At 52.3% G+C, this 23,774-nt stretch overlaps 1 protein-coding gene across 4 annotated transcripts; it reads right to left on the bottom strand.

The window, feature by feature from the left end:
• Positions 1 to 342: 342 nt before the first annotated feature.
• On the bottom strand, positions 343 to 20,954 carry NEMF (nuclear export mediator factor). 4 transcript variants are annotated; one of them, XM_058027020.1, is made up of 34 exons: positions 20,856 to 20,954; positions 19,658 to 19,726; positions 18,605 to 18,707; positions 17,060 to 17,185; positions 16,248 to 16,396; positions 15,335 to 15,402; positions 14,312 to 14,398; positions 13,560 to 13,636; positions 13,074 to 13,144; positions 12,918 to 12,993; positions 11,703 to 11,765; positions 11,356 to 11,433; positions 10,904 to 11,112; positions 10,300 to 10,485; positions 9,923 to 9,986; positions 9,402 to 9,490; positions 8,289 to 8,392; positions 7,405 to 7,467; positions 7,188 to 7,300; positions 6,270 to 6,327; positions 5,881 to 5,939; positions 5,360 to 5,480; positions 4,882 to 4,953; positions 4,620 to 4,845; positions 4,104 to 4,146; positions 3,971 to 4,020; positions 3,380 to 3,533; positions 3,074 to 3,151; positions 2,806 to 3,000; positions 2,065 to 2,097; positions 1,354 to 1,460; positions 1,239 to 1,282; positions 1,070 to 1,149; positions 343 to 573 (listed from the first exon to the last, which is right to left on the bottom strand). In XM_058027020.1, exons 1-34 carry the CDS (start codon positions 20,912 to 20,914, stop codon positions 496 to 498), a joined length of 3,252 nt encoding a protein of 1,083 aa, XP_057883003.1. In that variant the 5' UTR covers positions 20,915 to 20,954; the 3' UTR covers positions 343 to 495. The 4 variants fall into 4 exon arrangements, with proteins under 4 accessions (XP_057883003.1, XP_057883005.1, XP_057883001.1 ...); XM_058027022.1 differs by having other exon boundaries at positions 4,900 to 4,953; XM_058027018.1 differs by having other exon boundaries at positions 4,620 to 4,953.
• Positions 20,955 to 23,774: the final 2,820 nt, after the last annotated feature.

Here is a 23,774-nt window from a genome sequence, read left to right as displayed (position 1 = left end):
GGAAGGGGGGAATCAAGTTTTAAGCTGTCTTCAAAAACTAATTAAAAACGTTGACTTGTAGAACAATTCCTGTGCTGTAATTCCTGAGAGATCCCCGGGGTTTTTCCTTCCTCCCCTCCTCAGGGTTCTGGCACAGCTGGGCTGGGGGAAGCTGGGCCTGCACCTTCCTCTCTCCACAGCCAGGGAATGTCTGGGGGGAAACACAATTCCACCTTCCCCAAGGAAGCTTTCTCCCCTGGCATTGCCCTCCTGGAGGCTCTGGAATTGAACACCCTGGAATTCCAGAGCCTTTGCCCAGCAGAGGGGAATGAGCACTTGAACAGAGAAGCAGCGGCAGGGAAGGACATTCCTGACCAAATGCCAGCGATTTAATTCCACATTTATCTGCAATTTGTATCAGAGTCCAGCTAAAGCAGCAGGAATGCAGGCCCTGGGTGCAGGGATTCAGTCCTGGCGCTGGGTCTGTGTCCGTCTGTCCCAGCCCCCAGCATGGAATCACTTCCTCTTCATGTTCTGGAGGTGAGGTGCAGACACTTTCACCTTCCCAGGAATATTTCTGGACAGATCTGTGTCCTGGGGAACAGGGGAGAGGAGAAGGTGACCACAGCAGGAAAACCTTTGTGGAGCTCTGGGCTGCTCCTGTCCTTGGCCCTGGTGGGCACCAGGACATCTCCAACCTCAGCTCCCAGTGCCAGCTCCTGCCCCTGCTGCAGAATTCCCACTCCCAGACCCAGAGGGGTCCCTGGGAGCCGCTGCTGTTGTCACACAGGGACACAGTGCAGAAACCAGGCCCAGGGCTCCCACTGGGGCTCAGCTTCTCACGGGCAGCAGAGCTTTCCCACAGGAGCTGAGCAGTGCCCAAGGCCAGGCTGGACGGGGCCTGCAGCAGCCTGGGATAATGGGAAATGTCCCTGCCCATGAATTTTTAAGATCCTTTCCACCCCAAACCACTGCAGGGCTCTCTGACATTGCCCAGGAGTACAAACCCCCCTGCTGAACCCCAGCAGCCCCCCCAGTTTGGCAGCATTTCCTCCCAAATGGCTCCTGTGGCCCCTCAGGCCGGGCTCACCTTGACGCTGCGGAACAGATCCTTCTCCCGGGCACTGGCCTCTCTGGACTGCATGAAATTGTGCAAGGCAATCTTGGCAGCTGCAAAAAGCCAGGGAAGAGTGAAAGAGCCTGGACAGCACCCAGCCTGAGCAGGGGGCACAGGGGCACTCGGGGCTCTCACACTGTACCTTTGCCCTTCTTCTGCGTGCCCGGCGTGAGCTTGACCTTGTACCTGCCCGAGGGAAAGGCTCTGTCAGGGACACGGACCCAGCACGTGCCCTCCCGGGAAGGGGCCCCACTCACTTGTAGTTGGTCATGGCTGTGTAGGGAGCACAGACGGGGACAGCAAAGAGCAGGATGTCCTCGGGGTGGGGCTGCCCCGTCAGGGAGTCCAGCAGGGCCTCGCTCTCCTGGGACACAGAGAGCTGCACTGGGCCCTGTGCTCAGCCCTCCTGCAGGGCCCTCCCAAACCAAGCCAGCCCATGGCTCCATGAGCAGGGAACTGCCAGGGAATGCCCCAGCCAGCACTTGTGACTGATCTGTTCCATCACTAAAATCACAGCCTTGCCTGGATCTTGGTTTTGGGCCAAGGGTCACCCAAAGCTCCCCAGCAGACACTGTTACCCTCCTCCATGGAGGAATTTAAAGGAATTCACTTATTCCCAGCCCTGGGCAACACCCACAGCCTGTAATTACACAAAAGTAATTACAGAAAAGTTTGAAGCAATTTGATATGTAAATAAACTTCACACTAAAGAAGGACCTGCACTGTTCACTGTGTGATTCTCCAGCCCAGAGCCACCAAGGCACAAACCAAGGGCAAACATCCCTGGAGCCAGCTCTGGGCTTATGGGGGATGTGGAGATGAGCAGGGCAGGCATGGAGGTTCATTTTAATGAGATTAATTTTTAAAACACAATTAAGGTGAGTTCAAACAGTCCTGGAGGGCTCCCCATGCCCCAGTCCCAGCAGGAGCACAGCCCCACCTCAGCCCTTACAGAACTGAGCCTTTACCTCCAGTCCTGGCTGCTCCTGCTCCTGCTCCTCCTGCACACACAAACAGAGAACACATCAGGCCTGCAGAACCCACAGAGCAGCTCCTGCCTCCCCTGTCCCCAAGGAATTCTTTAATCAGCAGCCCCAGAAAGCCCCACGGTCCCTGCAAACAGAACTGAGCTGGTTTCACAACCCAGGTGAGAGCAGCACTGCCGTGGGTGGGAGGGAGGGTGGAGTTTCTTTCCAACCTCTCATTTGCCTGGCACACGCCGAGCTGGGAGGAGGAGATTTGCTCCGAGATAGCAAATCCCAGCAGCAGCAGGGCTGGGAGGAGGAGATTTGCTCAGAGATAACAAATCCCAGCAGCAGCAGGGCGGGGAGCTGCGGCACACCCGGCTCAGGGGGAGCTGCTGGGTGAACCCGAGCCTCGGGACTGCTCCGAGCCCCAGATCTGCCTGTGCTGGCACCAGGATGAGCACAGGGATGGCTGCAGGGCTCTGGGCTGCTCTGGGAACTCAGTGGGATCAGTGGCAGCAGACACAGAGCTCCCCACGGTGCCCAGAATCCAGAGGGAGCTGCTCAGCCTCCTGGTCAGAGCTACACAGAGCCAGGACAGACACATGGGGAGGAGAGGAGAGGAGAGGAGAGAGCTGCTCACCTTCTCACTCTGCTCACCTTCTCACCCTGTTCCTCACCTTCTCACCCTGTTCCTCACCTTCCCCCCTGCTCCACCATCCCATTTCCCCTCCCAGTCCTCACCTTGTCCTCCTGCAGCTCATCCAGGCCTGCCTCCTGTGCCTCGTGCAGCACAATTCCTGCAGGCAGGCTCTCCTTGCCCCCTCCTGCTGCACGACGCTGGGCTTTGGGTTTCTGCTGTTGCTTCTTTGCTGCCTCTTCTTTTGTCTTGCCCTTCTTCCCTTTTTTCCCTTTGTCCTCCCTGTTGGAGCCTGCAGACTGTGGTGACACAGGTGGTCAGGGCTGGAGACAGAGCCCCCACACCCCGGGGAGGGCAGAGCTCCCCCCTCACCCCCAGCAGCTTCATGATGAGCTCCCTGTCCTCCTCGTCCTGGTCCCTGTACTTCTCCTTCATCTTCTTCATTTTACTCTGCAGAAGGAAACACCAACACCTTCAGAAATGACAAATCTTAGCAGAGTTCTGCAAGCACAGATGCTCTTTCCTTCCCAGTGTCCCAAACTTTCAGAGCAGGTCACCAGTAACCGAGGCACTGGTGCCAACCCCCAGCCCCATCTGAGACCCCTCAAAGCACCACCATGGGTGGCAGCCATGGGTGTGTGGGACAGCTGGCAGTGCTGTCCCTGTTTCCATGCCCACCTTCTGGCCCCTCTTGATGGGCTGGGGGGCTGGAGCTGCCTTGGGGCAGTTGGGAGCAGCCACAGGCTGGGTCTCTGTCTCTGCCTCCTTCTGCTTCTCCTCAGACAGCTCCAGGTTCTCAGGGTTGTTCTGCTGCTTCTTTTTCTTCATTTCCCTAAGGAGAACAATCCCAACACAATGTGTTGTGAGGAGAGAGGAGAGGCTGCTGCTCTCCTGAGCATTCCCAGCCCTTCCCTGCCTCAGGGACCCAGAGGAACTGGACACAGCCCCTCCTCAGAAAACCCTCTCCAGCCCAGCAGTAAAACTGTTCCCAGAGCAGCAGCTCCCCTGCAAATGCAGGATGGGCAATGGGACTGGAGTGGGTGCAGATGTGCCCAGGACATGGGGAGGGAATGGGGAAGAGGCATCGACCCAGAGCAGCTGTGGCTGCCCCTGATCCCTGGCAGTGCCCAAGGCCAGGCTGGACAGGGCTGGGGGCAGCCTGGGATGGTGGAGGGGTCCCTGCCATGGCAGGGGTGGGATGGGATGTGATTTAAGGTCCCTTCCAAGCCACCCATGCTGGGATTCCCTGGAACAGCCCCTGGCTCTCACCTCCTCTCCTTGGCAGAGAGATGCCTGCGGCCCTGGGCCCTGCTGTCACCCTGGGGAGGCAAAGGCAGCTCAGGGCAGATCCTGCCCAGCAGCTCCCACTGCTCTGGGCCACCCACAGCAGCTGGCACCTTACCAAGCTGGGCTCCTCCTCTCTGGGGATGATTTTCTGCAGGGATCTGTGGGGAGATGCAAAGGGAGCTCATCAGCAGGTGCAGGGCAGCTCACCGTGGACACACAGCCCTGACTTCAGCAGCCTGGCCCTTTCAGCTTTCAGAGCTTGGCAACCCCAGCTTTGCTGGCTGGGAAAGGCAGGAACACTGGGATTCACTTCAGAAAACAATCTGAACTCTCTGCCAGCTCCTCTCTCACACACACAAGCACCAAACACAGCCTGGGCACCATGGGAGCCCCAAGGTGCAGCTTCCCACGAGCACCCACCCAATCCCTGCTCCCTGCACCCTCCAAGGAGTCCCAGGGGCTGCAGGGAGCTGAGCCCACCCCACAGGCTGAGCAGAGCACAGGCAGCTCAGGGCTCAGCTTCCCAGCATCCCCACTGCTGAGCATGGAAGGAAGGGATGGCAACACATCCCAGCCTTGTCCTGGCAGTGTTTGGGAGACCCCCAGGTGCCCCAGCTGCTGCTTCTCTCACCTCTGGGGCTGAAGGTGTGACAGGTCAATGGTGGTGTCTGGATAATTCACCTCTTCCTCCTTCACCTCCCTCTGGGGCTCTGGATGTTCCTCCTCAGAGTCTCCATCCTCCTCCTCGGAGCCAGCCTCTGCAGCAGGAGTGTTCCCTCCTCCCTGCTCACCCTGGCTGCTCTCAGCTGTGGCTTCCACATCCTCCAGAGCTTCCACATCCTCTGGAGCTTCCTCACCTTCTGGAGCTTCCTCACCCTCAGGAGCTTCCTCACCTTCTGGACCTTCCTCACCCTCAGGAGCTGTCTCAGCCTCAGCTTTTTCCTCCTCACTGCTGTCTCCTCCATCTGGGGCCCCCAGGGCAGGAAAACACAGAACACCAAACTGATCCCTCATCCCAGGATGGCTTGGCTTGGAAGGGACATTAAAGCCCTTCCAGTGCCACCCACACCTCCCACTGTCCCAGGGTGCTCCAATCCCCCTCCAGCCTGGCCTTGGGCACTGCCAGGGATCAGGGGCAGCCACAGCTGCTCTGGGCACCCTGTGCCAGGGCCTGCCCACCCTCCCAGCCAGAATTCCTTCCCAATATCCCACCCATCCCTGCCCTGTGTCAGTGTGAGACCATTCCCTTTGTCCAAACTGGGATCCCCCCGAGCCTGAGGGAGCCCCCAGTGTCCCCCTCTACCCAAGAGCTCCACGTCCTCAGCCTGAGGGATCTGAGGGACCCCCAGCAGCCCCCACAGCCCCCAGTACCTAAGAGCTCCACGTCCTCAGCCACCAGCTCACTGGCACTGCTGGAAACCGTGTCCAGCTCCTCCTCCTGGGCCTTGACCTTCCTCTCCTCGCGGTGCCTCCACACACAGCTCTCATCCACCTGGACATGAGGAGCTCTGGGTCAGCTGGCAATGCTCACACAACACCTCCCTCAGCTCCTCCTTCCCCTTTTAACACTTCTTGCCATCAAAAGGCAGCAAAATGAAAGCAGACCCAAGTGTGCCAAGCCCACAAGTCAGGGTGGCACACGGGAATGTTCAGACTGCCAGTCCAGAGCAGCCCTGGCAGAGACAGGAATCAGAGTCTGTCTGGAATGCAGAACTGCTTCCATTTCCATCTCAGCCCAGAGTCATTATCAGCAAGAAGCTCTTTATGGGATCTTTCCCAGTGGGAAAAGAAGTAATTGGGAATACACTGATAAGCAAGATGCAGAAAATGAACCTCCTGCAGCTCAAAGCAAATTACAAAAGCCAGCAGGAGCTGCTTGGGAAAAGCTGTACCTTAAACAAGAAGCTGAAGCCCATCATCAGATAGGAAGGTGGAAGGAAATTCTTTTTCCCTGAAAAACAAAGGGAGAGTCTCATGAGGAGCTTTAGCAGCCATGCTGCAGGATGTACTTCCAAAATTCATTTTTATTAGAGGCTTTAGGCTACCAAAAAAACTACACTGAGGGTTTTTTATCTCTGGGATGAGAACAGGAGAGCTCAAAAGCAGATGAGTTAATGAACTCCTGCCCAGGGCTCAGCTCAAACTGCTGCTGCAGCTGCCTGATACTCAGAATGAGCCATTCCCAACAGAGCTCTGGGAGAAGAGTGGGATCTGCTGCCCCTGCAGGACAGCCCAGCACCTTTGGGAAAACAAAACATCCCACTGCTGCCCTGGGCCTCACCTCGGATCATGAAGCTGCCAGTAGTGAGATATTCTCCTGTGGGGGCAGTTTTAGAAACCTAAAAGAAAACCACAAGAAACTGTAAAAAATCTCTGTGACAGACATGAGATGACAACAGCACCAAGAGAAACACTGGCTCAAAGGGGATAAATCCCTGGAACAGCTCTGCAGGACTCCATATCCAAGGGGCTCTTCCTCTCCTTAGCAGGGAGTTTTCCTAAGGGATGTTTCAATCCACCAGCACTGAGTTTTAGGAGTCCTGGGTGAGTAACTCAGGAAATAACCCAGGATCTACTCAGGAGCATTCAGGGAGAAATTATGTGAAGGGTTGTGCAGGCTGCCCTAGAGCAGAGGCTGGATGGAGCTCCAGAATAAAGCAGGGATTCATTCAAAGCATCTCCTCCATGGATCCACCTTGGGCAGCACCAGAGCCCAGCCAGGGCTGCACCCAAGATCAACCAAAATGGCCCCAAAATGCACGGCCGGGCACGGGCTCTGTCCCTGGGATCAGTTCTGCTCCATTTGCACCTTGCAGTTCATTGTCCCATTCCAGCTTTAGCCCAGGCAGTCCCACCCTGCTTGTTTTTCTCTCTCCAGCCCACGGGGTTTGTGCTCCTGGGCTGAGATTTGGGTCATTTGTCCTTGGTGCCCAGCTGGAGCAGGAATTGTTTTGTCTCCCTGCTCTGTGCACAGAGCTCAGAACTGCACCTCATCAGAACCATCCCCTGACATGGAGCCCAGACCCTCACACTAAAGCAGCACAGAATGTGAAAATAGAAAAGCTGAACCTGAGGCATGAGCAAAAGCACCCCCCCTTTGGTGTGATGTCCCCAGCCTCACTCACACAGAAGTGTGCCCCCGGGCAGGAGCCGTGCCTGGGGTGCCCTGCAGCCCTGGGCTGTGTGCCCGAGTGCTCACCTGGCTGTGGGACACCCACCAGGCGCTGGTGACCACGCGGGCGTCCCAGGCGGCGCTGTAGCACAGGGCCATGGTCCCCGCCTCCGTCAGCGTCCGCGGCGGGATGGGCTCCCCTGCAACGCCCACAGCTGCCCTGAGCCGGCCCTGCGGCCGCCCAGCCAGGACTGATCCCACCCCAGGGATCAGCCAGCTCCGGTCCCCGGGGCTCCACAGGTACCTGAGGGGTTCTTGATGACGCAGCTGGTGGCTCCGTGCAGATCCGCGTGCACGTAGATGTCCCCTGGGAACAGAGAGCCCCCTCAGATCACACCCCCCTCAGCCAGGGAACCCCTCATGTCACAGGGAAATGCCTGCTCTGGCTGCAAGGGGCAGGCTGGGCACACAGAAGTGTAGCCATGATATTTTCTGAAAAATCCTTTTGCCAGGATTTTTCTCCTGAGAAGCTGAGAGGCCTCAGAGGAAAAGAAAAACATTGATTATCTGCTGCTGTGGGATGCCACAGGGGCATCTGGGATTGGGCTCATGGGGTTGTTTCTAATTAATGGCCAATCTCAGTCAGCTGGCTCAGACTCTCTGGTCAGTCACAAGATTTTATTATCATTCCTTTCCTATTCCTTTCAAGCCTTATGATGAATCCTTTCTTTTATCTTTTAGTATAGTTTTAGTATATAATTTTCTTTTAATATAATATAGATCATAAAATAATAAATCAGCCTTCTGAAACACGGAGTCAAGATTCTCATCTCTTCCCTCATGCTGGGACCCCTGTGAACACCACCACACAGAAGATCTGAAAGCTCCTTTCCTTTATGGTTTTAGGAATGTAAAAATGGTAAATTTTGTATTTCCCAGTTCTGTGAACACCACCCCACAGAACTGTCCCCTGCCCATCCCTGTCCAGGGAGAATCAGCTCCTCTGCTCCCGAGGGGAGCCCAGCCAAGCTGCCCTCACTCCCTGGCACCAGAGGAACCCCCACCACCACAGTTCCCTTGGATCCCAGGCCCAGCTGAAGGACAAAGCAGAGGGAGCCTCCCCTGTCACTCCTGGACACCACAGGGGTGGGGAAGAGGAGAAGCCCCACGTGGGCTCCCGGGGCTCACCTGGTCTGAGGTAGCGCTTCACGATCAGCTCGTTCTGCTGCTGATCCCTGCCAGCAATCACCAGGTAATTCTCAGAGCTGATGAACCACAGGAACTTCTCAAACCTGCCAAATTGCAGCAAATCCACACTGTCAGTGACACCTGGAACTAACAGGACATTGCACAGCTGGGTTTTGATACCAAACTCAGAATATCCACATCAGCACTACTATTGTGTTTGAGTGGGTGTTGTTGGTGAGAGAGAGAGATGGTGAATTTTGTTTTTTGAATTAGAAGGCTTATTTATTAAGATATTATATATAATATATTATGACTATACTAAATAGAATAAGGAGAGAAGTTTTTAGAGTAACTAAACTAAACTAAAAATAAATAAAAAAAATTCTACAACAAAGTTGTAGCTAAAAACTCAATCCCCTAACTTACACTAATAATTAATTTTTAATTATAAACATAAAACATAAATTAATTACTAATTAAAATAAATACTTTTATTACATTCTCTAATAATTAATAATAATTGTTTACTTTGTCTTCGGAGGCCTCTAGCCTCCCGAAGACATAAAAATCTAAAAAAAAAAATTCTGTAAAAAAATATCTGCAACACAGCACCTGCAATTTATGAGACTGGAAATATTTTTACTCCCATCCACAGGCCTGGGACATAAAAACAAGGCATGGGACAACTACAGCATCCCTGGCAGGGAGATTTGGAGATGGAACAAGAAGCACAGTCCTCCCGTTTATTTTTATTTTAATAATTAAAAGCTTTGAGGTTTTGTTTCATTTGTTTGTTGCATTTTAAAGCACAGAAGCCCAGAATGGTTTGGGTTTGGCTTGGAAGGGACCTTGAAGATGATCCAGCCCCCCTGGAGCACACCTTCCACTGTCCCAGGCTGCTCCCAGCCCCAGCCAGCCTGGCCTGGGACACTGCCAGGGAGGTGGCAGCCACAGCTGCTCTGTGCTGCTGTCCCTGGAACCACTCTGGGATCCTCTGACTCTTTAGGGAGACTCCATGCAAAGTGCAGAGCTCAGAAATCCCAAACAGCTGCACTCCTAACCAGGGAAGATCCATCCTGACACATGGCAGAAGGACAGTGGAGCTGTACTTGCCAATAGACCTTTCTGGCCTTCTGGATGGTGGTGACAGTCTGAACTTCCCTCAGGGTTTGCTTTGTCTTCTTCTCAGCTGATTTAAAAGCCTGTTTGGACAGAAAGCACCATCAGCACCCAGCAGGAATCCCAGAATTCCCCACTGAACACTGGGAAAGTTGGGAGGAAATGGCCTGGACTCGATCACAGTGCAGGCTCTTAAACCTGCACCCTGGAGAGCTGCTCCCTGAAATGATCAGCTCTTGGATGGGAAGGATTCCACTGATTTTCCCCTCTCAGTCCTGGTCTGTCAGTGCCTCCACCTGCTCTGAGCATTCCCAGTGCTATTGGAAAAGGAGGATCCATCAGGGATCTGCAATCCTCCATGAGCTCCCAATGTCCAGAATAAAACAACTCTGGGTGATGGTTTTCCCTTTTATGTTTTGTTAGGGCTGCTCAGATCAGCTCAGGATTTCCCCCTGAGCAGTGGGAGGGATTTTCCTTTTAAATACCTTCTAAAATCCAAGAGAACAAAAAAATACCTTTTCTGCAGCTTCCACTGTCTTCTGAGTTTTCTTGGCTGCATGTCTTTTGTGATCATAGTACCTGTGAAACACAAGTGTGTGTCCTGAAATCCCAGCAGAGCCACTCCTTCATCCCCATCCTCCTCATCCCCCTCATCCCAGGCCTTTTGTTCCATGGGCAGAGCTGGAAAATTCAGTGTGAGCCACAGAGCAGCTGCTCTGCACCAGGGAATTCCCATCCCAGAGCTCAGGACAAGCTGCTGTTTCAATTTTTAACTCTTATTTTTAACAAGATATCTCAAATCCTTCCTCCTGCAATATTATCACCAACAACTGCACACCCAGAGAAATTTCTGCTTCAAAAAACAAAGATTTTTTTTACTGAAAAATCTTACTTTTTGGCATTGGCATAGGCAGACAAATTGAGATCAACATCAATCAATAAGGGTTTGTTTTTCTGAGGTTTCTTCAACTGTTTGGTTTTATTCTTTTTCTTTTTTCCTTTTGGTTCTTCTGTTTCTTCCTTCTCTATATCAGCATCATCCTCCTCCTCTTCCTCTTCAGATAACACATAGGGGTTCCTAAAACCATGTGAGATCATAAGATTGAGATAAGATAGCTGGTTAATTTTTAATCCTTGGTGCAATGTGCTCTTAATTTAAATCTCTCAAAGGCTTAGAAATGGCCCAAGGAGCCTCTAAACCATTCACAATTAGAGACACAGGAAGCTTTGTGTGCCAACCCTTTTTTGTCCTGGAGTCAGCCAAATTTGGGGGGAAAAAGAAAACAAAAGCAGAAGATAAAGAGCCAAATTTTCCCAGTCCAAGGAACTGACTGAAAACAAGTTTATAGAATAGACTGTCACTTCTGAAAGCGAGGTAACCAAAAATTCACAGATTAACTCTGCCACGTCCCAGCTTTTACACCAAAACTTCTGGGTATAAAAAACCTGTTTTGGGGTATTTTTAAATCTCTGCGGCCCTGCTGCAGGGCACTCACCTCAGCAGCATGGTGATGTGGTTTGTCTGCAGCTTTAACTCTTTGATTGCCAAGGCCACGGGGTCGCCCTGGGCCTGGGCCTCCTTGACGATGGCGCCGATCTCGCTCCAGTCGATCTGGTTGGCCAGGGCGCTGCGCACCACCTGGATGGCCCTGTCCACCACCTCCAGGTTCATCTCTATCAGCTCCCCCTTCAGCTTATCAGCTTCCTTGGGAAAGGAGCAGCTTGGAGCGGTGCAGCCGAGCACAGCTCAGCAGCAGGTGTTAGAGAATGGAAGCAGTGGTGGAGAAATGCAAGGATGGGTTGGAGTGGTGGCACGGGAGAAGATCCGACCCCGGTGGAAGGTGTCCCTGCCCCTGGAGCTGGGTGGGATTGAAGCTCCCTCCCAGCCAAACCATCCCATGGTGGTGTGATTATGCACTTTTTAATTAAAACCCAAAATCTGCCTTACCTGAGCCTGCTGGAGAGCTTCCAGTCTGTGCTCGTGGTCCCTACGGACATTTTCAAGTTTCTTCAATGCTTGTTTTTCCTTTTAAGTACAAGATGTCAAAAATATAAATAAAAACATTTTCTATTAAAAATATGTTTATATTTATAGGTATATTTATACCTATAAATATTTATAGGTATATTATATAGGTATATTATACAGGTATATTATATAGGTATATCATATATAGGTATATATATTTATGGCAGTGATTATCTGATGCCTTTACCAAAAGCCATCAGGTAATCACTGAAGAAGCAAGAGAAGCCTCTGGAGATGTGGGAGCATCCACGTGGATCAGGACTCACCTGCTGCAAGGCCTTCAGATCAATCTTCTGCCCCTCCAGCTTGGAGTAGAACTCATCTGTGGCCTGCAGGAGAGAGACTCAGGCTGGAGAATGCCCAGGCTGGCCTGGCTCAGGGCAGGACAGGAGGGGCCCTGCAGAGGAGGGGCTGCAAAGCACTAAAAGAGCTGACAGAGGCTGAGACAACTTCCAGGAGCTTTCTCCATTCCCCTTCCCATGGGAGGAGTCCAGCAGGACACTCAGGGCTGAGTGTCACTGCAAACACAGAAGGAAAAAGTGCCCAAGCAATGGCTCACCTGCTTAGCTAAGAAGTGATGGAAAAGAAGCTGATTTAGTTCAGATTAAATGATTGCAAAGCCAGATCTACCTGTCCTGGATCCCTGCTGCTTCACCGGGTCACTTAAACAAACACAAAAACCCAGAGTGCCCAGAAACTGCTCCTGGTGGTCCAAAGCACAAGGTGAGGAAGGTTTGGGGCTGTTCAGATCATCAGAGGGACAAGGACAGAGGGACAGGAGCAGGGAATGGCTCCCAGTGCCAGAGGGCAGGGATGGGTGGGACACTGGGAATTGCCAGAGCAGCTGTGGCTGCCCCTGGACCCCAGGCTGGACACAGGGCTTGGAGCACCTGGGACAGTGGAGGTGTCCCTGCCATGGCTGGGGTGGCACTGGGTGGGCTCTGAGTCCCCTCCAGCCCAAACCACTCTGGGGCTCTGTGATCACTGAAGGAAATGACAGAAACTGAGGCAGGAACAGGGCAGGAGCATGGAGTGGGAAATCTGGAGCTCAAGATCAAGACAAGAGGCCAATTAACAACTCCAGATGTTAATGAGCTGAGGAGCAGAAAGGACAATGCCCAAGGAAACACCAAACAAGAGCTCTGAGGCTTTCAGAGCAGGAGCAGAAGTGTAAATGTGATGTCTGCCAGAACTGTGACTCCACACACAACCCAGACTCCAGCTCTGCACAACAAACATTTGGGATCTCTGATGGAGCTTCACCTCCCTCACTGCAGGACTGAGCCCAGCAGCCAGCACTGCCCAGCTGCAGCCCCAGCCCTGCTGGGGTGGCTTTTTCTCACCAAACATTCCTCCATAAAATGATTCATCCCTTCCAAGGTCTCTGCTTTCATTAACAACCCCTGCACCATGTTTTAATTACTCCTTTTAGCAGCAGTCAATTCAAGCACTCAAGTACAGCATCAGCAAAAGCACTGTACCTTATTGAATGAGTCAAATTCCAAGTAGGGACATTTTGAATGTTGAGAAAACAAGAAAGGATGAAATTCCTCATATCTGTAAAATACACATTTGATATTATCACCTGAAAACCAATTTCTGTTATGCACACTAGTAGAAATACTTCAAATATTTACGTGTAGATATCTTCTGCTGGTTTGTCTGGTTCCAGGCTTGGCTTTTTCTCCTTTTTCTGGATAACATAACCCTGAAAGAAAACAAAAATATCATTTGTCTGTGGAAAGGTTTAGGTATCAATAAATAATTCCAGCAGGGAACATTGTGCCTGACCCACTGGCTTGGCTCCAATTCCTTCTGGAAAAAGAAGTGAACTTCTCCCAGCCCTCAGGACTATCCCATAAATGCAGAGTTCCTGTGCAGGATTTATTACAGAACCTATTAAATCCCAAGTGCAAATCTCCCAGGATTCACACAATCTGCCTGTGCATTATTTAATTGCTGCCCAGCCTGTGGAAAGAAGCAATTTTTATTCCACATCAGCACCTGAGACCCAGGAATAAAACCCAGAGCTGGGAGGAGCAGGAATTGGGAATTCCTGAGGAATCCCTGCCTGCCAGTTGAACTCTGCAATTCCAAATCCCTGACAGCCCACCCAGACCCACCTTTCCACTGAAGTTGTCAGTGAGGGCCATGTATTCTTCTGCTTTCTCTAGAGCTGAAAGAACCTTTTCAAGGTTTTCTGAAGAGAAAACAGCAGAAATATTTCATCCCTGCAATTATTGCTCGTTTTCATCAGGAGTCTAAGTTTACATCTGGGAAATTTTTAATATAAAAATGTATTTAGATGGTTTTAGCACATAATTATTCAAGTTTCAGGAGGAGAAAAAAGACCCCACAAATATCAGCACTTTATGAAATTAAAGCTGCAGAGGTAAAGCATAAACCAGAAGCTGTGAGAAGTTATTTTTTTACTGCACCATAATGCAGTAGGAAGAAAAAACCCTCTGGATTTATGGGAAATATAAAACACATGAGGAAAATAAGACTACAGGAAAATATTTTCTGATTTTATTACCCAAATCTTTCATTTCCCAATAAATGTAAAGCTGCTGCTTTATCAAATCCCCAATGTTTGTTACAAATAAAGACTTGGATGTTAATTCTTCTTGTCAAACACCCAGAACTCACCTCATGGTGAGGTGGTGTCCGTATAAAATTATTTAGACTACAGGAACAATCTGACATTTTATCTCCAATTTATGCACAAATCAAGAGTTTTAATGCAAACAAGGATAGTCCCCAAGCTAAAAACATTAAAAAATAAAACCACAGGTTCACTTATCTCTTTGGGAAAAAATCACTACAGAGACATAAAAATCCCCATGTTTGTGGCCCAGCCTTTAAAATATTACACCTTTATTTTCCAGCTGTTGATCTATTTTGACAGCTCCAGAAAATCCAGCTTCTATAAGGCAGTGCTCGATGAGAGTGGCCCCATAAGCTGTAAAAAAAAAAAAAAATAAAATAAAAAAAAAGAAATAGTGAAGGATCATCTGTAGAAAATATTAAAATATTCACAATTTGCATTTAAAAAAAATAAAAAACACAACAAAACTGGAGAAAAGAGTGTGAGAAGAGTCAGAAGTGCCAAAACTCAGGGAAGGGGCAGGAGGGATGGGTGGGTGAGGAAAAGGGGGTGAGAAAAAGCCAGAATTGCCACAAAGGGAAAATTATGGGGATTTTAGGGAGGAGCAGCTGTGCCTGGTGACTGCATCAGTAACACCAGTGAGGCCAAGGCTTCCTGCAGGACAGGATCAGAAACACCAAACTGCAGCATGGCACAGCACAGCTGGGATCACTGGGGGACAGCAATTAGCAATTATACAGTAATATTACTATTATTATATAGAAATTATTTAAGAGAGCAGGGTAGAGAAGGAGAGAGAAAAGGGTGGTGAAAAAGAGGATCAAGAGATGAAGAAAGTCATGCTCAGGTGTGATTTGAGCTGGAAATTCTCAGCTTGAGCTCAGGAAATTCTCTGCTTCAGCAGCATTGGCAGGTCAGGAGGAAAACCAATTTTGTTCTGATGAACTCAAACAAGACAAATTTGGTTCTGTGCTCAGGAAAATCTGATTTTACACCTGCAGCTCCTATCTGGTAGCAGGATGGTGCAAATGGCCCAAGGCAGAGCTCCAGCAGAGCCACTGCCAGGGCCCATCACTGCTGCACCAGGGGCAGATGCCTGGCAATCACCAAATCCCTGCTTCCCAGGCAGCCTGGGGGCTGGGAGGTGTCCCTGCCCAAGGAAGGAGATGGAATTAAGGTTCCTTCCAACCCAAAGCCCTCCAGGGTTCTGTGATCAGTTATTCCAGCTTTCCAGCATGACAGAGCACACCCTGAGTGACCCCACTCCACCTCCTGCCAAAGGCCACTCACGAAGGAGGGGGTTGAGGACCCTCTTCAGCTGCTCCCCTTTGGGTGCACTGGATATGATTTCAGTTAACCTGCAGCAAGGAGAAAAGAAAAAGCTGCAATTCCAAAGAATAACGTGGTTTAAAACAACGTTGCACTGCTCAGAAGCTACAAAACATTTCCAGCCTCAAAAAAATGAAACTAAAAATGGCCTGGAATAAAATACCCAAAGATTTTCACAGCTCTGACAAATCTGGGGTTGTCCCAATAAATACATCATTTATGAGCTCTGAAATTCACAGGGATTTCTGAAGGAGTTTGAAATAAGTTAGAGATGGGATCTCTGAGATTTTACATTTTGTGTGATTTATTTTCTTATCTTGTACAGGAAGGGTGAGTTCAGCTCACATCTTCACTGCATGGCTCAGAAGGTCACAAACCCTCAGTTACAAGATGTTTTAAGGATTTATTGACCAATAAAACACCACCAACAAGGACATTTATGTTTTTAACCCAATCTTTAAATATTTCATCTTATGGACCCATGCTACAGTGTGAGCTTTCTTAGCCACTCCTGTTACGGCACACAAACCCACAGTGCTGCACTCTAAACTCCTTGTTTACCTCTGGAACTACTTTTATTTCTACATCTTAAACTCTAAACTTTCCTTTCCTTAGCTCATTGTGTCTCTGCTTTAAACTATAAATCCACATTCTCACTTCTGGCTGCTCAGTTTGGGAGCCTTTCCCAAGGTCTCAGATCAAATCCTCTGTTTAATTCTGACCTTTGGCTCACAGGCCCAAAGTTCTGAGAGTTCCCTGCATTTCAGATTCCAACAGAAATTGGAATTGTCTCTCCAAGGTGGGCAGGGGCACAGCAGCTTTTTGCGCTGGCCACAATAAATACACCAGATATGAGCTGTGAAATGGGCATTACCTGTCCAGGGTGGGCAGGGGCACGGCAGCCTTGGCGCTCTCCACCGGGTAGCGCTCCCTCACCGCAAACCGCACGTCGTCGGCGCCGTCGGTGCGGAACCTCAGGATGTTGAGGATCAGGTACTCGTGGTCAGTGAGGACAACATTGCCCTGCACAAGGAGCACGGGGAGCCTGAGTGAGGCCAGCACGGTGTCCCTGCCCCAGGGGACACTGGCAGCCTGTCAGAAGCCAGGACATTCCTCTGGCTGCTCTGGAGGACTCCAGACCCAGACTCCTGTGCCTTGGATTTTGACCCATGGAAAAAATGACCAATCTCATATGAGGATTTACAAGCCACCAAAGCTTAAGTAGAATGATAGTTAGTCACAGGGTGAAAAGTAGAATTCTGGGGTTTTTAGAATGGGGGCTCAGGGTCCTAAGATGAAGAAATCTGGGCATGCCTTGTCCTTCTTTCTCCTTCTTCCATCTTTTGGGTGATGGTGGCACTTTTGGACTGGTTTAGGGTAGAGACGGACTGTCTAACATAGGTGATGGGTATTGGAAAATTATTGTAAATAAAGCAACATAGTTTTTAGAATAAAAAGTAGTAGTTTTAGTAGAAAAGGTAGCAGTTTTAGTATAATAAGTAGTAGTTTTCAGTAGTTTTTTGTATAAAAAGACAACACCACCCTGAAGGCGGGGAGCGTGCCACTGACTGACCTGCTGGACAGACCTCATCAGGCCAGGGAAAGAACATGACAGACAACAGCAAACAACCTTGGGAAGCAGACCAGAAGAGTCCTAGCACACAGAGCCCCGAGCAGGCTGCTCACCCTGTCATAGAGCTCCAGGATGAGGTGGTAGGCAGCCTGCTCGCTGCCGAACTGCAGGTCCACGATGCGATCCACGCCCAGCTGCCGCACGCTCACCAGGCGCCGCGTCCTCAGGTGCTTCCGGCACTGCGGGGAGGCTCACATGGAGCTGCCCTGGATTCCACACCAGGGCTGCCCCGGGGGACCCTCAGCTCTGCCAGCTGCTGCCCCCCCTGGTTTATGCAGGTAAAACAGTCCCTCTCTAGGCCGGGAACTCAGGGATGCCTCGCTGGCTCAGGGCCCAGAAAATGTAATGTGAATGGAATTAACCAGCAGTGAATTAATCAGGCGGGTTTTGTTGTTTAATATTGTTCTTTTTTGTTGTTTTTGTGCTGGTGAATGCTTTGCCTGTGAAATAATCAGCTTTTTCCACTTTTCTCCAAGGAAGGTTTTTCCTGAACCACTCGGGGTTGAACTGAACCTGCTTTTTGAATCTGCAATTGAATCTGTTTTCTACAGAAACCTATTGGGAGGTTCTCTCCCAAATTTGCCCTACACCAGGACAGGGGGCAAACCTGGAGTGAGTGACTTCATTATCTGAAGTTATAATTGAATAATTAACTTCTGATATGCAAATGGACCAAACTTTCACCTGTCTGAGAAACTCTGATTGCTGTCTCACCTGGGTGTGGCCTCTGCATGCCCAGGGTGTGCCCTTTGAAGGCCTTTCAATAAACACCCACCTTCATCCTTGAACTCTGCCCAGCCTCTGCTCCAGGCAGCCTCTCCAGGCATCAGAGGGGTGGGGAAAATGTCTGGGAAATATCTGAAAACACCTGGGAATGGCTTGGCTATGGAGCCCTCCTGTGGCACCAACCACTTCCCATTGAACTCAAATATCACAAGAGTGAAAATGTTGGTGCTCACCAAAGTAACACCTTCATTTTCATAATTATAAATATAATTGAGCCTAATTCTTAACATTAAGACATTTTTTCCATGTTGTTTGTTTAGCTCAAGGGAGCAGCTGGTTCAAATTCTAAGAGTTTATTTGTGAAGAGAATTGGGATTATCCCTGCATCCATCTCCATCCCTGGGAATCTCTGCTGAGTCACTTCTGGCTGCAGCCAGAGGTAAAACAGATCCATGGGAGCATCCCAGGCTGGATCCCCACGGATCTGCCCATGGGTGACCTGCAGGAGCCCAGCCTAGGAGCCTGGAGCAAGGCCTGAACCCCAGAGCTGCATCCAGCAACTAAAACTTCCCACACTCCAACTGGAACAACGAGGACTTTGCTGGAGCAACATTCCAGAAGGAATTTATAAATAAAGTTTATAAAAAAACGATAAAGTTTATGAAAAGTTTTAATAAATTTAAATATTCACTCCTCCAGGCACTGAACACGGTGATGTGACCCCAAGGCCACGTTTGCTCTGCCCTTGTCCTCAGCCACCTGCAGGACCAGGATTCACTGGGAAAACCCTTCCCTAATTTCCTGCCCCAAGGACAGAAGGTGCCCTCTCCTTCCTGATGTGCAGACACTTTACAAAACCCTGCAGAGCTCACCTTCATGGCAAAGCTGGAGGGCATCACGTTCTTGGGCCACTCAAACTCCGTCAGGTGGATGCGGATCCCCGACTCCAGCAGCAGCGTGGCCTTGCACTCTGGCCTGGGGGAGAGCAGGGCAGCTGCACCCCAAATCCTTCAGCTGCACCCCAAATCCCTCAGCTGCACCCCAAATCCCACAGCTGCACCCCAAATCCCTCAGCTGCACCCCAAAATCCCTCAGATGCACCCCAAAATCCCCAGCCGCACCCCAAATCCCTCAGCTGCACCCAAAAATGCTCAGCTGCACCCCAAAATCCCTCAGCTGCACCCCAAAATCCCCAGCCGCACCCCAAATCCCTCAGCTGCACCCCAAAATGCTCAGCTGCACCCCAAAATCCCCAGCTGCACCCCAAATCCCACAGCTGCACCCCAAAATCCCTCAGCTGCACCCCAAATCCCTCAGCTGCACCCCAAGTCCTCAGCTGCACCCCAAAACCCTCAGCTGCACCCCAAATCCCTCAGCTGCACCCCAAAACACACAGCTGCACCCCAAATCCCACAGCTGCACCCCAAAATCCCTCAGCTGCACCCCAAATCCCTCAGCTGCACCCCAAAACACACAGCTGCACCCCAAATCCCACAGCTGCACCCCAAAATCCCTCAGCTGCACCCCAAATCCCTCAGCTGCACCCCAAAATGCTCAGCTGCACCCCAAATCCCTCAGCTGCACCCCAAAATGCTCAGCTGCACCCCAAATCCCTCAGCTGCACCCCAAAATCCTCAGCTGCACCCCAAAATCCCCAGCTGCACCCCAAAACCCACAGCACCCCCTCCAAATGAGAACACTCTGGGATCCCACGTGGCTCAGGAGCAGCCACCCCCCCACCCCCCCACCCACAAAAGGTTTTCCCATTCCCTAAGAACTTTCTGGGTAAAAATTCCTGCATTTTACCAAAACCCAGCAGAATTTCACTGGAAACAGGTCAGAAATTACAGCAGACAATTTTAAAAAATCTGATTTCACCCAGCATTCCTAAAGAATTTGTAAATAAAGCCATTTGAAGCCCTTACTTTTGCAGGCGGATGAGATAGGTCTTGTTATCCACATCATAGACGTTGTTCACTCTCATGCCCAACAAGCTGCCAAAAGGAAAACAAGGAATGCTCTGGAGAACCCAAAACACAGCTGGCTGGGAAAAATCCCAGGGGGAATTCATGTACACAGAAGGGCAAGTTATGATAAGTTACCAAGTTATGTAAATTACCAAGTTATAATAAATTACCAAGTTGTGATAAATTACCCAGGAGTAACCAAAAGGGCAGCAAAGGAAGATTAATGAAATGAGTTGGAAGCAACAACCATGGAGAGATGGAGAAACTGCTCTTAAAACACGACAATTAAGAGAGAGAGAAAATGAGACTGAGAGATTTATATTAATGGATAAAGTGGAGAAAGGTGCCAGGTCCTGCCCGTGCTCCTCTTTGTGGCAGGGATGTAAAATGAACTGGTGGGAGTGGAGCTCCTGGCCAGCACAGGGCACCAGCGATGCCAGTGTGGGCACTGAACTGGCCTGGGGTGTCAGCGACGCCCTTCAGAGGGGGATGGACACCAGGAATGTGTCAGGAGTTTCCCAGCTGGGAAAACTGGGAATGCTCCCTGGAGAGGAGAAGGCTCCAGGCAGAGCTCAGAGCCCCTGGCAGGGCCTGAAGGGGCTCCAGGAGAGCTGCAGAGGGACTGGGGACAAGGGATGGAGGGACAGGAGCCAGGGAATGGCTCCCAGTGCCAGAGGGCAGGGATGGGTGGGAGATTGGGAATTGGGAATTGCCAGAGCAGCTGTGGCTGCCCCTGGATCCCTGGCAGTGCCCAAGGCCAGGCTGGGCACTGGGGCACCCTGGGACAGTGGGAGGTGTCCCTGCCATGGCAGGGGTGGAAGGGGATGGCGGCGGGGCTGAGGGGGTTCTGTGCTGAGGGACAGAGCGGTGACAGCGGGACACGATGGAGCAGCAGAGCCCCCACAGCCCTGAAACTACGGCCGGGACCGGGACCACGGCCAGAAGGAGGAGAGGGGACAGAACCAAAACCAGAACCAGGACCGCGACCGGGACCCGGGGCAGGACGAGGACCACGGCCAGAAAGAGGAGCGAGGACAGAACCAGAACGAGAACCAGGACAGGAGCGGGACCGGGACCCGGGGCAGGAGGATCAGGTCCCACCGGGCCGGGCCCCGCTCCCGGAGCCGCACCGGAGCCGGGCGGGGAGTGCCGGTACCTCTGCCGCAGCTCGGCGAGCACCGCGCGGATGTCGACGGTGCTGAAGCGGGACTTCATGGCGCCGGCGCCGCCCGCCGAGACCCGCACGGATCCCGGCTCCGGCCCCTCACGGCTCCGGCCCCTCACGGCTCCCGCTCCCTCACGGCCCCGGCGCTCCGCGGCCGCCCCGCGCCTGCGCCCACAGCCGCTACGGGCAGCGCGCGGTGCCAATCCCCGGCGCTCCGCGGCCGCGCATGGGCTGAGCCGAGCAGGGCGGTGCCGCGCGCGACCAGCAGGAGGCGCTGTGAGCGAGGGGGCGCTGAGGGGGCGGGCGGCGAGCGGGGCTCGGAGGTGACAGAAAAGCGTCGAGAAATTATAGAAAAACGTCCAAGAATGACAAAAAAGACTCCACGAGTGACAAAAAAGACTCGGGCGGTGACTAAAAAAGGGTCCGCGTTTGACTAAGGGGCTCTGGGAGAGGGCGGCGAAAGGGGGACAGAAAGGGGCGAGAGACGGTCCCGCGTGTGGGAAAAGGATCCGTGGCGGGGGCAGAAAAGGGTTCCGCGTCTCTCGGTGCAAATGAGCGCACGTGTGTCTGGGTGCGGCAGCAAAGGGATCAGCGATACCCTTCTCATGAGTGTTTGTCGACATTTATTATCTCAGGGCTGATTTGGCTTCAAAATTTTGTTGGAGGTGTGAATTTAGTGATTGAGCGGCGCGTCGTTGTTGCGATGCTTCGCCAGTAGGAGGCGGTGTTTGTGGGGGTATGTTTGGGGCAAAAAGGGGCTTTACAGGGGGTTTTGGGGTTTGGTGTTAGTGCTGAGGGGCAAAAGGGGAGCCCGCGTGTCTCTGTATTGCCCAGGCTACGCTGGCGTGGCTATTCACAGGCGCGATCCCGCTACTGACCGCCACGGGAGCTTTGACCTGCTCCGTCTCCGACCTGGGCCGGTTCACCCCTCCTTAGTCAACCTGGTGTCCCGCAGCTCCCCGCGGGTCACCATATTGATGGCGGCCTTAGCTTGGACGCCCGCTCGGCACAGCGCACGGCAGCCCAGAACTCCTGGGCTCAAGCGATCCGTCGGGCTCAGCCTCCCCGGCAGCTGGGATTACAGGCACGCGCCACCGCGCCCGGCGCTCGCAGCCCGCTCCGACAGCGGTACGGTTTGTGTGGAGCCGCCCCGCTCCGCCCCGGCCCGCCTCCCGGGGCTCCCGACCCTCCTCCTGCTCCTCCTCCTGCTGCTGCTCCGCCTCCCGATCCGCCTCCTGCTGCCTCTGCTGTCTCGCTGCTCCCTCATGTTTGTCCTGCTCCTCCTCGTCCTCGTCCTCGTCTCCTTCTCCTCCTCTTCCACCTTCTTCTTCTCCGCCTTCTCGTCCTCCTCTGTTTCCTTTTTATTCTCCTTAATTTCCTTATCCTCCTTCTCTTCTTCCCCCTCATTCTTCTCCTTCCTTCCCTTTATCCTTTTCCTTCTTCTCCTCCCTTCCCCTTTCCCCTTTTTCTTTCCCCCTTCCCATTCCTCCTTCCTTTCCCCTCCTTTCTCCCTTTCTCTTCCTCCTTTTCTTTCTCAATTTCCCTTCCCATTCCCTTTCTTCCCCCTTCTTCTTATCCTTTCCCATTCTCCCTCCTCTCCTTTCTCCTTCCCCTTTCCCACTATCACCTTCTTCCCCATTTTCCGTTACCCTTTTCCCTTCTTCCCATCCTTACCCCTTCTCCTTCCCCATCCTCTTTCCCCTTTCCCCCTCTCCTTCCCTTCCTGTTTCCCCTCTCCCTCCATCCCCAGCACACACCTCAGTTTTCCCTGCTGAGGAAGCACCCGGGCCAAGGACAGAGCTCCCCCTCCCCATCCTTAGCACAAACTTCATTTCTCACACGTTTTGGGCATTGTTCCCAGAGACTCACGGTGGGATTTAGGATCACCATATCCTCAGGAGCACCAAATCCACACTGAACTTCCACCAGCACGACAACCGCAGCCCAAAATCCCAACCTCAGCACTCGGATCCCACAACCATCAGCTCCATCCGTTCTGCAGATTGCTGCCACCCGAGCTGTGCGAGCGCTGCCTGGCCACACAGCGGCAGTGGGGAACCGAGGGAACGTCCTTGGGCTCCCTCTGCTTTGTGTTCCAAAGCGCCTGGGATGGTTTTGGAGGAGGTTTGAGCTGCCGAGGAAGCCCAAAGCCCCGCCGGCAGCCCGAGCAGGCACACCCTGGTGCTGTTCTCATTCTGAGCCGAGTGAGGGACAACCTGGAGCTGTCTCCGGGACAGCTCCGGACAGAGCACACCGGGGATGTCCTGCTTTGAAAAACAACTCCTGGAGCAAAACTTCCCGATTTGCCGGTGTTTTCCTGAGTGTAGAGCTCAGAGGAGGACACCGATGGGCTGTGACAGAGCATGCCGCTGGAGCAGAGTGATGAGAGGCTCCTGCGAGCTTCCCCAGCCTGTGAGGGACGGGTGCGACTGACTCGCGGCCAGAAAGACGGGAATTCCCGCTGGCCGGCACAGGAACCCGGCATTGCCCAGGTTTCCATCACATCTGCTGGGATCCCAACACGTCCCACCAAAACCTGAGCACGCCGGGGTGGGCGAGGGCGGCGCCGCATCTTCAGCAGGAGGAGGAGCAGGAGCAGGAGGAGGAGGAGGAGGAGGAGCATCCCTGGGAGCACCCTCACTTTTCCCTCCTATGTGGCTGCTCCGCGGCGCGGAGAGCTGACAAAGGGGCTGGGGCCGAGGGGAGATGCCAAAATGGGCCGGGGCCGGGGGATGAGGTGCCAAAATGGGCCGGGGCCAGGGGATGAGGTGCCAAAAGAGGCTGGGTCCCGTCCTGTCACCCGGGCTGCGCTGCAGGCTCTGTTCACAGGCGCGGTCCCGCTACTGACCGCCACGGGAGCTTTGACCTGCTCCGTCTCCGACCTGGGCCGGTTCACCCCTCCTTAGGCGA

Source organism: Melospiza georgiana, chromosome 6 (genome assembly GCF_028018845.1).
Source record: "Melospiza georgiana isolate bMelGeo1 chromosome 6, bMelGeo1.pri, whole genome shotgun sequence".
NCBI classification, from domain to species: Eukaryota; Metazoa; Chordata; class Aves; order Passeriformes; family Passerellidae; genus Melospiza; species Melospiza georgiana.
The sequence above is the reverse complement of the archived record's forward strand: the minus strand, read 5'-3'. Positions and strand labels throughout refer to the sequence as shown.